This window comes from Phoenix dactylifera, chromosome 11, assembly GCF_051530095.1.
Source record: "Phoenix dactylifera cultivar Ajwa chromosome 11, Ajwa_hap1_PhDact_Kaust_v1.1, whole genome shotgun sequence".
NCBI lineage: Eukaryota > Viridiplantae > Streptophyta > Magnoliopsida > Arecales > Arecaceae > Phoenix > Phoenix dactylifera.
In genome coordinates this window covers 22,056,352-22,071,003 of record NC_143200.1, presented here as the reverse complement: position 1 = coordinate 22,071,003, position 14,652 = coordinate 22,056,352, and the positions used below count along the sequence as shown (strand labels likewise).

At 35.4% G+C, this 14,652-nt stretch overlaps 1 protein-coding gene across 1 annotated transcript; it reads right to left on the bottom strand.

Annotated features, from left to right (window-relative positions):
- Positions 1-408: 408 nt before the first annotated feature.
- Positions 409-13,791, bottom strand: LOC103714192 (UNC-50 family protein). The gene is made up of 10 exons (XM_008801373.6): positions 13,413-13,791; positions 9,829-9,896; positions 9,041-9,066; positions 6,943-7,033; positions 6,641-6,736; positions 3,403-3,471; positions 1,344-1,402; positions 1,118-1,240; positions 942-1,013; positions 409-838 (listed from the first exon to the last, which is right to left on the bottom strand). The coding sequence occupies exons 1-10, from the start codon at positions 13,497-13,499 to the stop codon at positions 783-785; spliced, it is 747 nt and encodes a 248-aa protein (XP_008799595.3). The 5' UTR covers positions 13,500-13,791; the 3' UTR covers positions 409-782.
- Positions 13,792-14,652: the final 861 nt, after the last annotated feature.

Below are 14,652 nucleotides of genomic sequence, written 5' to 3'. Positions count from 1 at the left end.
ACCAATCATATTCCTTGAAGAAATGAGGTGCCTAAATCACCCAGATTATAAACAAATTTCGGGTAATGCCCTCAAGGCAAAGTAGTTCCATGACGTGTCAGTCCAAAACATTACCAAACTCATCAGCAGGGCAGAAAACATTCTCAGGAGTTAGGATGAATATATAACAAAATCTAAAATAGCTTTAAGTATACTCTATATAAAATTCATGCAAAGGAAAATTAGATTTTTCTTAGCAATGATCTCCCTGCTTATCTCCTTTTCTACTCTGAAAAAGAACTCACTTTCTAATAGCAGCTAATTATAAAATATTGCACTCACAGAGTACATTAAAGCTCTAATTGCACATGTAATTTATTAGTCATATGCTGGTGCTCAAACACATGCATGAAGCTGTGATGATATAGATTCCTTGAAAATGGAGGTTAAACTCATCATTATCACATGTAAGTTTTACATTAGCTCGAAATGCCTAAAAACTAGGCAAACTAGGCATTCCATTCACCTGGTTGCCTAGCAACAGGCCTGAATAAAATGACCAAAGAAAGAAAGCATTCCTTTTCATCTATTCCTCAAGTTCCAAGCTTCTTGTGTGGCAATTGTTGCATGTTTGGCACCCTATGATGAAAGCTGCAAGAGTCGATAGACGTTCTGCCAATTTGCTTTACATAAACAAAGGTATCTAGCAAATGCTTCTTTTCCACCCAAAGTTTGCATATCAATCTGCAATTAGTTTTGTCTCCGCAATGATTTGTCTGCTCCGGTGGGTTGAACCATAATTGCTAACTGAAGTATAAGTTCATAATGTATCTTGTAGGGTTGAAACCACTTAGAATCACTACACGCACCAATAACAAGCATTTAAAAAACACAGAGAGAGAATGATGCCCATTCTTAGGGCTCCAAGCTTAATTGGGATGTGGTATTGAATATGTACTTACTAAGAGGGGATAGGATGATGACAAGACCAATTGGATACAAAAAGAAAGTAGTTTTGTCCAAGAATGGCAGGACTGCATCAGTAAGTCCAATACAGAATACGTGAGATATTTCATCATTTAAAAAAAAAGAAAATGAATATGACATCCTAATACTCAGCAGAATAAAATTTCCATACCATCATATCCTAGGAAATTCAGATAGTGATAGTAAGAAATAGCCACCATGAAAAGCAGATTTGATAGCAGAACAGGAAAGAAACCATGTGCAACCAAGATGGGTGACACAAAGTACTGAATTACTGAAGCAGATAAGAAGTTGTCAGTGAAAACACAACCATGATGTGATAAACACTATAGTAATAATAACAAAGATTTAATTAAAAAGAAATTTGGTGTAGTTACCATAAAGCATAATGAACATGGGAAAGAAAGAGTTGCAGTGAACATCAAAAGCATACAGCCTGAAAATAGCACATAACATTAGTAACTCAATCATTGTAGCTTCATTAAAACAACAGTTGAAATGGTGCTAATCCTATCATAGAGGAGTGAGAAAGAAAACCGAAGAGAGACTGGTGGTTAGGTGTATGAAAACCAAAGTACAGAAAATTGGAAAGAAATCAAATTAGAATCTTAGTAGTTCAGCCTGGTAAAGCTTTATCCAAACAAGTAATGTTTTGTCCTACAGATATAAAAACACCAGATATGAAAGATTTGGTAAATAGAAATAGAAAACAAATAATTTTCATGTTATATAGAGAACAAGAATATCAAAAAATATTTTTTTTAAAAAAAAAGATTTCTAAATTAGTCATCAGATATCACAAATGTGTTCATAAGAAGTCCTACAATTTATGGATGTCCAGAAGCCTCGGACATGGTTGTTTGGATCTCTTTCAGAAGCATAGCATAGGGCGAAATGTAACTTTAGATTCCATTTAAGGTACTAATAACTTTTAGGAACTTCAATAACATTTCCATAGTCATTCTATGAGGATCTGACTTTATCAATCATATACTGATCTTTATTTATATCCCAGGTCCTATCATCCAAAACACCGACATACTTAACACCAGTTGATACAAATCCTATAGTTTCTCCCCTTTACATCCCTTTTACTTACATTAAATCCTCCTTTCAGGGTCATATGTGGCATCAAGTCCACCAAGTAAACCATCTCAAATAATCTTGAATAGGCTGAGATGCAAAGTGAGAAATTAATGTTTTCAAAAAGGTAGTGTATGCCTCTAGTTGTATAGTGTACATGCATGAAAATCCTATTCATAAAAAGCTATAAGTTGTTCAAGATTCTGCTTGAAAAATCAACTCTCGGTAATGTTGTGTACTCATAATTTTTGAGAATTTTTTAAGCCAATACATCAAGAAGTTGCTTTTCATGTCTATATGATGCTCTAAAAATGTAGAACATTTTTTATACCATACATAAGTTGACATTCAATTCCACTAATAATATCCTGGAAAAATAGGCCACATAATTATTCTCTCTTCTTTGGTTATGTGCATGGCAGAGTCCAATGCGAATGCCTGACATTAGAAGGTGCAAAATAAGGTGCAAGACATGGACCTCATACAATACAACCAACCAAACTGAAACAGGCCGAGAGGAGAGGCATTTGGACTTTCAATAAAGGAAGGGTTCAAGCCATTAGGTAAATAACACAGTTCACAAATTTTGCTTTCACACTAAAAAAATATTCAAAAAATCTCAAGTTACAGGCCCAGGACAAATGACTGTAATTACACCTGAAAATAGGAAAATAATCCTAGATTAAAATTTATATCAAAGGCTCATCTAATCCTTAACTACCAACCAATCATATATTAAATCAATTTATTAAGTGGTCAGTGATGTCTATATAGCACTTCCTGTACCCTTTACAAAATTGTGACTAGCTTTCACTGATTGCACGCTAGCATGAAATGAGATCTTGCAACATTAAGGCCATGCAAGCAACCACCCCCAAAAAAAAAAAAACTATTATACCCTTTACAAAAAAAACTATGCATGTACACTATTATTCCCCTCCACTACCCCCCCCCCCCCAAAAAAAAAAAAACAAGGAACCACCCCCAAAAAATGTCTTCATTAAGAATAAATTGAAAACAGGGAGGATCTGTCAAAAATTTTATGTTATCAGATCCAGAACAATAGTGTTTGATCTTATGCATCACCGGAGAAGGCTGGCAATAATGCCAGAAGATACTCTTATGCATTCGCATAAATTGATTTAAATATTTGATAAGCAGTTGGCGATAACATATTCCAAGCGCATGCCTATAGGTGATATGCATAACTGCCATATTGCAATTGATGAAGGACAGTCAGAAAGAAAACAAAGGATTTCAATGTGAAGAAAATGTAAATAAGAAACCAAGCCATGTGGAATTTAAGACATGGCAACTAGTATACTTGCTGATAAATTAAATTCCATGAGGTACCATTCAACACGTTGCTCGACCACATGGCTGTTTGGAGCCTCCTCGCGCAAATAAGCATTTGTCAGAAACCTGTATGGAAACCACTAACCTTAAAGCAATTGTTTTTGTAGATATATTTGAAAAGAAATTTAGATAATAATACATGAAACCAAATCAAATGGGTAATATCTGTTCGATTGTTACAAGCAACTACAAAGCTTACAGCATGTGATTAAAAGAATTATAAATATTAAAAAGAACCATTAGAAAAGTACAACTCCAATTTGATCAATCATATATGTCTATACTGAAAGGGAGGCCATTAGTCCTTTGAACAACTCAGTCTGAAGCTTCTTCCCATCACAAGTCCTTACAATGATAATAATTGTTATCAATTGTCTAATCTCTTTGACCATCTCTAAGCCTGACATTGCCAACAAAATTTGTGAAACAAGATGCTTTCTTAGTGCTGCTCAGTCATTTTACTCTTGCACTTGTGCAGCTCCTTAGTGTATTATCCTACGTATTCAAAAAAAACATAACTCATTTCCCTTTCTCTGCACCTCATTGCAGGATCTGTTAAGGGACAAATTAGTGATTTCACTAATTATCATCTGCTTAATTCTATGCTTCCTCAACTCAGTGACTCAATTATGGAAGAGAAAGAAGCAAGTGCATTTTTACAAACTCCAAGGAGCAGGCCTTATTGTCGCCTCATAAGTGGCAAAGGTAGTTTTGCTTTGTCGCTGATCTCCAACATAGGCATTGATTTTCTTGCTCCCACTCTAGTACTCTACCTCATTGTAACAAGACAAGTGTTTTTTTAAGAAGATAATGGTCCAATTTTTTCTCAACAAACAAATAATAATGATAAGAATTGCTCAATTCACCATTTCAATGCTTAAACTCTCATATCTTGATCTGGTGAATATTTTGTATCTTCTAGGCAAGGAATCATACCATCATGCACTCTCAATATTTAGTGGTGAACCTGGCCTATCATTTATTGAGAGTTTTCCTATTTTTTCTTTCTAGAGGGATATGTATGAGGAAGAAATTGTCTATACAGTTCAATGTTTAAAGTCTTTGAACACATCAAAGACTCACATAGTAAGAGCAATGCCTTTTCAGTTGGAGCAAGGGCATGATAAGCCTTCATCATACCCAGATTGTCTATACAGTTCGTTGTTTAAACTCTTTGAACACATCGAAGACACATAATATACAAAAGCAATGACTATTAAGTCCCAATATCAGGCCCCATACCTGTACCTTATCAGTAAGGTATGCCCCCATACCAACACACTGAACGGTTGGCATCAGCATAGCACTCCGTATATGTGTTGGTACAAGGACACAATAATCCTTCATCATACCCATATCATACCGGATCAGTACTTAAACCTTGCCTGAAAGACGAGTAGTAGCCGTTTTAGTGCTATGGCTTTTTATGATTGTTACATTAGAACAGTACCTCCAATAGACAATTCATTGTATTTATGTAGCATTCCAACATTTGCTCCTCGATTTACTTAAAATTTTACTTATGCACAAAACATCATCTTCAATCTTCATGCTCCTTTCTCATCCCCATTCCCACTTTATACATCCTCCTATCCTCCAATTGTGATTAAAAAAGAAGGATGTCAATAGCATCATGTTAGATTTGCAAATTTAATATTTCATTTCTTGAATATGTAGCTTCAACATTACTCAAACATATTTGACATCACATATTTAGTCTTTGTTATAAGTATTAATTACAATTAGTGGGCTCTATACAGCCACCAACATAAGCTTATATCTGTTTGAACTTTGAATATTCTAATTTCATTATCTGTCCAAAAGGGGAGGATGATATAAAAAAGGGTAAATGACTTGACTTTTGTGCAGTCAAGTTTCCTAAATGATAATGTGCAGTCAAGAACCCAGAGTAGTTTTTAATCTGGTCATGAAAGAAAGCTGTTGCTTATGCACAAGTTTGATGGTAGAAACAATGCATGGCCGAAGCTGAGAAGAACGAAATGGATTTGGTACTGTGCAATTGCAATTGAGCTTGCCACAAACAAGGCATCAGGACCAAGAAAAAGATCCACCCAGGTGCTGGATGCAAGGAAAATAAGAGGCAGCACAAGTAGATGAGGTGCTCTCTTAAAAGCAAATTTCACTAATTCATGAAGTCAAAGTCACTCGCACACCACATTGTGCTATCATTCCCTGTCCCATTTTGGTTAGAGCAACTTAAAAGTTATAATTCACACTCCAACTCCCACTCTTCCCCAGACTTTTACGGACATACAGAGGAACAATGGTAAATGTGATGAAGATATTACAAATGCCAATAGATTGCAAAATGGTAGCTCAAATTTGTCAGTCATATTCTCTAATACCACAATCTGAAAGGCTTCACACAAGTTCACTATGCCCTATCGAGCACCGTACAGGTAGTGTACATACATTCAGTACTGTATAGTACAACTCCCATACAGACACAGGATCAAGAGATCCTTTTCTCATGCCCAACCATGCTACTGCGCAAACCGAGTGGTACAAGTTGCGACAACACAAAACCAGGCAGAACTGGTCTATTCCACCTGGCACAGACTGGTTTGGCCCTTGCGTCGCAGTATGTTTCCGGTATGCTATGGTATGCCCCACCCTAGGCGATACAGGTTGGTACGTTGAACCTCAGCTTCACGTGACATATGCAACCATGCATAGCAAATACATATCTGAAAATATTACTAATGAAATCCGCTATAAAAGGTAAGCCCAACTCCATCCCTATCCGTCTGTCTACTCTAGCTACAAACAACTTTTTATCCTTCAGATATATAAATCCCTTAGAACATAGTACAGTTTGCAATCTCTTTCTTCATTGAAGAGAAATAAGAGGATCACATGAAGAAAACAAAACTAAATGCATAATTAATTAACACTGATCTTAAAGAAGCATCAAGTGAGATGAGTTGCGATCATCCTCTTCCTTTAATGAGCATTATACATGCCAAGCATGGCTACATTATAATTAGCAGCATCTGTGCTCTGTCAGTAATCTTGCACAGCAATCTTTACTTTCACTAAAGACAAAATGGATTGTTTCTCCAGCATGCCATTAGTTTTTATATCTTGCAACGTTTTACAAATACATAAAATGGAACAATGTCATAAAGATGATAATGAAATTATAGGGAAAAAAAACACAACTAATCACTAGAAGCTTGTTTCACGCATAAAACATTCCAGATCAAAATCTTACCAACAGCATGTGGCCAAAATTATTCCAGCTATCAAGAAATGAAAAACAACAACTGAAACAACTGCAGAAACAGCATGTGCCAAACTTTCACCATACCTAGAACATGGAAAAAGATATCAATATCCACAGTGCATAGCAAAATAAGAAAGCATGTACTCAATGAAGGGAGAAAAATAGTTTCATAAAGAACCTAAAAGATCATAAAGCAGAACCTAGAGGAATTAGAGAAAATTGCAAATCCTATCATCCAGAATAAATAGTGTACCAATTGCAGAACTTGCAGGCAATAAAGAGAAACTTACGCAGCACAATAAGCTGAAGTGGCAACTACCAAAAACAGACAGAGAATAACAACAAAAGCAGGATCATCCCGTGCCCACTGGTTCTTTGTTTCTGGGAAAAGAGGAGATGTATATATAAATGCTAGCTGCCTTTTTGATACAACAAACAAAATAAAAGGATGATTAAACATATCATAATATAAATTCAAAATGGTTCCTCAGGAAATTGAGTGTGAAACTTGTATAAAACAATGCTCTGGAAGGTACAAAAGAATACAAATTCACAAAGAAAATGCTATAAATTATTCCATGGAAGATATTAATCTAGAAGTTATTAATCGATTAACAAGATGCCACTGAATATCTGTCTATTGTATAAAAGCTTTGAAAACATATCTTCTAGGAAAAAAGAATTGAAAAGATATAGAATCCTAGACTTCTGAATAGTTTTTATATATCTTGTAGTGTTAATGCTAATTATTGTCATAAAGTGGTCGTAACTTGATCGATATCTCCATCATAATATATTAAATAATAATCTCACATTATACACTTAAAAACTGTTCAGATATAGTTGGTACTATTTCTGTATGATTGAACAAAAAGAGGCACAAACAGAAACCAAGGAGCTTAACTATAACCATAACCATCAAGCATTAACCCAACAATTTGTGGTTGACTTTATGAATCCGTATTCACCAAATTTCTACTTCTTGCATAATTTTCCTTAATCTCCATATGATAATTTAGTTCAATTACTAGCCTTGCCCGTTTAAAATTCTTGCAATTGCCGATCTCCTTGAATTCTGTCAATATCACACAGAAAAGTTCAGGTCAAGGTTTGCAACACCGGTCAATACCGTACCGATCGGGCATATATTGTATCATACCACTGCCGAACCAGTACGCTGTCTCGTACAATACCGAAACTCGTTACAATTTGCCATCTCGTACCATACCATGTACTAACACAGTAATGGAATGGTACCAATAAGGGGTCTAGTATTGAGATGACAAACCTTGGTTTAGGCTATGCTAGGATTCAAGGCCATTTCAATGCACTAGGTTATTCGGGAATAAATCTTAAAAATAAACAATATGTGAAAAATCTCCATTAGATCCAAACTACTAAATTAAAAAAAATAAAATGCATTGAAAAATAATCTGCTTTCTCAACATGCTAAGTTGCAAACAATCAACTAGCGGTATCATATTTCTCATTTCTGAGAGTTCAAGGAGTCATTGAAAAAGCGAACAGGTTGAAATGAAAAGGAAACCCTTATAAAAATATTTGGTCTAAGAAAGTATACATGTCTTATTCGTGAAGGATGTTTGGTATTTTAGAGACTTTCTTATAGTACATGCTGTAATTTTCTATGCAATATTTTGCAGAAAGCTGCTTGTCATATCTAGATTAAGGGACCAGAGCAACATAATATATAAGTTCATGATACTAAAAATATTTTGTTTTTCTTCCCTAATTATATGAAGGATATGACAACTCTCTTGGAAAGTAGTCCATTGAGTTCCTAGGCAAACTATCATAATATCTTATCTCCAAAGTTCTTTTAACAAGATTTAGAAGTGACCTACTAGATATGCCTTCATAGACAATGATGCTATGAAAAAGCAGGGAAGTGCCAGAATGAATAATAGATCTGATAAAGGCCTTACTTATATAGCAACAAAGAAGGTTTTGATCCATTTAGCAATTTAGCAGTGAAAAAGTTTCCATCTTGCTGACCATGTATATGTGACATCAAAAACCAATAAAATGGTAGTCTAATGTGCTCGTGGATGTCACCATATCTTTGCTCGTTTAAATTGTTAAATTGTGATACCTGGAAGGTACTGAAATCTCACTCCTATCATTCTCTTCAGCACAAACTAATCTTTCCAAGAAAAAGAGAGAAGAAACAATGCTCGACCTAATGGAGATGCATGCAAACAAACCTTTGAATATAAGATATACAAAGATGCAAATTATTATGCCAAAAAGTATGGAAGGATACGTAACAGGTAGACCAATAACTACTAGCCAACAAAACTATCAAACTTTCAACAAAAAAAAAAAAGGCCACTAACATAAAGAATGGTTAATGTTAAGTCAGATGCTTACGCTTATGATATTTGGTGTGCTGATAGCTGTCTTCCATAATTCAGTTTCCACATGCAGATACCCAGAAATAAATTGAATAAGATATTTCAATAATGATGCAACAAATGCTAAAAAAATAAAAAAAATGTAACAACAATACAGGCCAAACTTGGAACATTACATTATTACTTGATTGATCATTTTGTCAAAAAGTACATAGTTTTACTTGTTCACCAGATTGTAAATCATCTATTAATTAAGTAAAGGAGACAGTATGGCATAGCTGCCAACAGTATAGCTACACTTGCAAGAAAAAAAAAGTTAAATAATGATAAACAATTAACCTAATACTTCTGAAAGACCTCGGATATCACAAAGCTGGCACCGTTATCAATCATTGTTTCAATTTTTTTCCTCACACTTTCCATCTGTACTCTGTTAACATCCTCTACTCTGACTGTCAAAGCTTTAGATGTAAGGGATGGTTACTCCTCAGAACTCTTTCACATAAAGTTATACATGGCAACAGGCATCTCCAGAAATGTTCTCCATATATGTCAGAAGCTAGCAACGCAAGTTAATGTGGCCAAAGTATATTCTTGCAAATTATGTGAGGCTGAGATTTGCTTGCTGGATGTACAGTTAGGGTTTGTCACTTAAGGAGATTAGGATAAAAATTCATCTACGTTACTATAGTAAATATATCTATTTGAAGTATGATCCTCTGTTTGAAAACTGAAATAAGACATACCTAAAATATAATGTATTCAATAACCAAAGTAAAATGAATGCATAAAAAAGATACATACACAACTTTTGGTGAAGTGCAAAGATGAAGCATTTGCCAGAATGTATACTCAATATCCATTTGTTGCCACTACAATAAGCCAAACAATGGACCACACCAGTCAGTCAAAATCTAATATAAATAATTAATTAGTGTCAAAAGTAAAAAAAGAACTAATTTGCAATCAAATCCATGTATCTGTGTTATCTTGCTCAGAAGGATGACTAGAATACCATGATTCAAACAGCAAAGTGCTAAGAAAAATCTAGTAATAGATATCCATTTGTTGACACTACAATAAGCCAAACAATGGACCACATGAATCAGTGGAAATCTAATATAAATATAAATACTTAATTAGGGTCAAAAGTAAACACAGAACTAATTTGAAATCAGACCCTCTATCAGCATTATCTTGCTCAGAAGGATCTCTAGAATACCATGATTCAAGCAGCAAAGTGCAAAGAAAAATTTATTAATAGAACGCTCCAGATCAACAGTCACGCAGACAAATACAAGACAGAGATAAACATAAATACTAAGATTAGCAGCAAGAGTAAGTCATTCATATCTGCACATCTTGTGATAGTTAATTAGGCAACTTGGACATGACTTTAGCATCAACTACAAGTCATTAAATAATTCTGTATAATCTATTTTTCATATGCATAACTTAGCACAGCAGAATTTCTAAAAATAAAATATTTTATGTTTTAGCATAGTATTTGCGAAACATGTTTAAACTTGCACAACCATGACATGTTAAAGTTCATTTGCACATGACATGCATAACCGTAACCATAACCATTTAGTCTTTTTCTAACTATTTAGGATCTGTTTTATGGATCCTCATTCGCCACACATTCCTATTTAGGGTCAAGTCTGATATTATTCCAAATTTCTCTACATCATTTCTCATAATCTCCATCTATGTCACCTTAGGTCCTCCCCTCCTTTTTCTTATCACCTTCAACACAAAATCAAAGTAACACTCTGTGAAGATCCGTGCGGGCGTGTGTTTAGTCCCACATCGATTATTCGCTGGATAGATCTTGGGTAATTATACAGAATCAAAAAACCCAAATAATATCTTTCGGCTAGCCTTTTTGGGTGAGGTCTTAGATTGTTACAAATGGTATCAGAGCGGACCTGGCCCATAACTTATGTAGACTAGGAGACATTGCAGCATGAATTTTTTGGGGCTAACCATGGGCCAATCGTGGTGCTTGCGATTAGATTTGAATGAATTTGAACCCTTAGCCTGACGAGAACATCAAAGTTTAAACGGAGGGAGTATGTGAGGACCCATGTGGGCGTGTGTTTAGTTCCACATCGGTTATTCGCTGGGTAGATCTTGGGTATTTATATAAAATCAAAGAACTCAAATAATACCTTCCGGCTAGCCTTTTTGGGTGAGGTCCTGGATTGTTGCACACTCTTTACTAGAACATCCTCAAATCTTCATTATACATGCCCATGACATCTCAATCAATTTTTCATCACTTAATCCTTAATTTGTGCAACTTAGCTCCTCTAATATATTCATTTCTTATTTTATCTTTTTTAATATTACGACACATCCATCTTAACACTCTTATTTCTATATATTCAACTTATTTTCATGTACTTTTTTTTATTTCTCAACATTTTGAGCCATATAATATGGTAGGCCTTATTATTGGTCTATAAATTTTTTCTTCAAATCTCCAAGGTATACACCTATAATATAATATTCTAGATGCACCTCTCCACTTCTTCTAACCGTCTCTAATTCTATTACATATATCTTTATCTATCTCCCTATTATTTTGTACAATAAATCTTAAGCAACGAAAATGGTCCCTTTGTTCTACTAATCTTTAATCCTAAAATTTTCCTTCATAATTCCAATTTAGTGTTTAGTCTAGTTCTCTTTTCAACAATGAATAATATACTGTTTGCAAATAACATATATCACGTTACACCTTCCTAGATATTGGCAATAAGTTATCCATAATTAGTACAAAAAGATATGGGCTTAGTGGTGATCCTTGATGCAAGTTTATAGTAATTGGTGCTACACTTATTGTTCCCCATGACATTTATGTGGACCTTACATAACACTTGTTGTAACACATGATGTTTCCAAATCATGAATAAATAGAATTAGTTAAAACACTATCAAATCTTATATGTTAGTTCGCAGACATGCATATAATTCTTATGTCATTTTACAGTTTAAAAATTAATATGTATCATTTGCTCGATGAATGTACTGATCTCTGATGAAGTTTTATATATTGATTTGTAGGCCTCGGAATTCCTCCATATAGAAGTTATGCCCTGACATCAAGATGATCATTCAATTCTATAGGTAATTTCCATAGGTGTCAAGGGTTAAAGAGCTCATGCTGGTGGACAAAATGGAGGTTAATGACCATTGCAAGAATACTACCTAGAAAATAGGCAAAAGCTATCTTTAATTGCTTGGAACTTTAAACTCCAAAGAACTTAGCACAAGAACGCTTCTATATGATGTATGTAGAAGATATGCATACATACGTACATAATACATTAACAGACATATGTTTATATAGATATCAAACAATCTACTAACTTGAGTAGCTAATGGTATTTTATCTTTAAGAAACATGCTTGCATGTTCTAAATGTATCATAGAAGACAAAAAAGTTGCAACATTTCACTTCAAATGTCTACATACAAAAAATCATTTTTATGTGGCACTTGTATTGGTTGAGTATCTGCAAATATTTAATAAAGATTTGTGGCAGAAAGTGTAGGCTAGAAATACAAATGTGCAATATTTGTTATCTTGGGTCTAAAAAAACGAAGGGAAAAAAAAGGGTAAAACGCAAATGTTCTGTTTTGACAAGGGTCACTAATTATAGAATAAGGGTCATATTATCATGCCAGGACCAATCTATGACTTTGAAACTGTTAAGCAACATGGTTCAAAAGATTTACAAAATTTCAGCTTCCATTGCGAACTGCATGATACACCTACATACATGATGAACTCATAAGTCTACAATGTCTGAGTCATCTTTTATACTAAGCTCGGGGCAGGAAAAAAAACTAGAAATTAAGATCATAGCAACATTTCAACACTTCTCCAAAGTCTAGTTGAAATGCTATATGGACGCCAATCTATAATTCACTCCGACGCAAAAGTCAAACTTCTATATACTCGTTCAAAACAGGTCCGCAAGGTGCGTCTCAAAAATATTTACGAAGTTATAATCTTAGACAGACAAAACCAAGCAGAGCTGCTAGGGCACGCAGATCTGAACTCCTCTATGAATTCCAGCATTTTCTTTCAAATTTTAGCTTGGAAATTCGGATGTGTCCCGCAGGGTTCCATCATTAATGATACCAGAAATTCCTTGAAAATAATAAGCAGCCCAAAATTGATAACAAGAAAACAAGCCATTTAGGAATTTAAGATCAGAAACAACACGATCGCAAAGCATCAGATCCAGATCCGATTCAACAGCAGACTAAAAAACCGAATGGTAATGAAAATTCTAATAGCTTCCATCTACGAACGGACGGAGATCAACAGCATAAGATCTTATAGCATCAGGAGGAACGGGGAAGGGAGAGAACCTTGACGATTCGGCGAAGATACTGGGGGAACATGGGGGAGGTGCGCACGGCGGCGGGCGTGCGCCCTTTGGAGACGGTCGGCAGCATGAGGCGCTCTTTCCCCTCTTCCTCGATCCAATCGAGATCCGCCCTCTCTCTCTCTCGTTCTCTCTCTCTCCCTCCCTCTTCCCCCCTCCCTTCGAGATCCGATCGGTTCGATTCAAACTCGGCGGCGAGGTACCTAATAAAAACGCGTTACAGGGGAAGGAAGAAAGACATCACACCGAATCGAATCGGGGGTTCTTTTTTCCGGTACTCTCTCTTCCCCGTTTTTTCCTTTTCTTCCCTATATTTATTCATCATCAGGTCCGCCGCGCAGCGGAGAGTTTGCTTCTGCTGTGGCACCATATGCGATACACGATGACTTTTAAGTTCGTGCGTACCCTAATCCATTTAGGACCGTGACGACAAAAAAATAATAATAATAATCTGAAATTATGGTTAAAACTAAAACTTGAACCAACCTGAGTCCATAAATTAGATCATGATTCTAAATTATACATCTGAAAAAAAAAAATAACTGGATTTGTCTGGTTCATGCACAACTCTGGCATTAAATTGTTCCGTTTATATCTTGACATCAAATAAATCTTGCATTTGATGCATAATTAAATCAGAATTATTAAAGCATTCAAAGTATAAATTCTGAACTTTTACCATCATCCTCCGGCCTTTGATAGAATTCTATATTATTCTCTCTAACTCCCTGGTAGAAGCCTAATATAATTATTTATTTACCAACTATATGTAACAAATAATGATAGATAAGCATAGCAACAAGCTTTGGGTATTGCTGCTTCTTGTACCAAAAAAAATAGTATTGCTGTTTCATTTAATTTAGATGATTTTATATGTGAATATTAGCTGATGGGGGGCAAAATGGGCCGTCCTGCTCGCTACAGTAAGGCCACCTAATTTTAGCCAAAATAAACCCCGACACGGTTGGGCTGGGGCTTGACCTGCTAAGAGTCAATCCGAGCTCGAACTTCGTCAAGGGCTTAGTCGACCTTAGACAAGTCTCTCTGTTTCTACAACTTGTGCCGACCTTCTCTGATGCTCATAGCAAGGCGCCCCTCGTGGGACGAAGCCGTGAAGGGAAAATTGCCGTGCACGAGCCGTGCACGATGTTAAGCACGTGTGTGCTCCCCTAAAGTGGACAATACCTTGCTCTCCACGAAGCTGCTCCAGCATACTCTATAGA

Coding starts and splice junctions, on each gene's coding strand:
- LOC103714192 (XM_008801373.6), bottom strand. CDS start 13,499: ATGCTGCCGACCGTCTCCAAAGGGCGCACGCCCGCCGCCGTGCGCACC. Junction 9,897..13,412: donor ATCTTCGCCGAATCGTCAAG/GTTCTCTCCCTT, acceptor GGCTTATTGTAG/TGGCAACAAATGGATATTGA. Junction 7,034..9,040: donor GCACACCAAATATCATAAGC/GTAAGCATCTGA, acceptor CTCTTTTCCCAG/AAACAAAGAACCAGTGGGCA.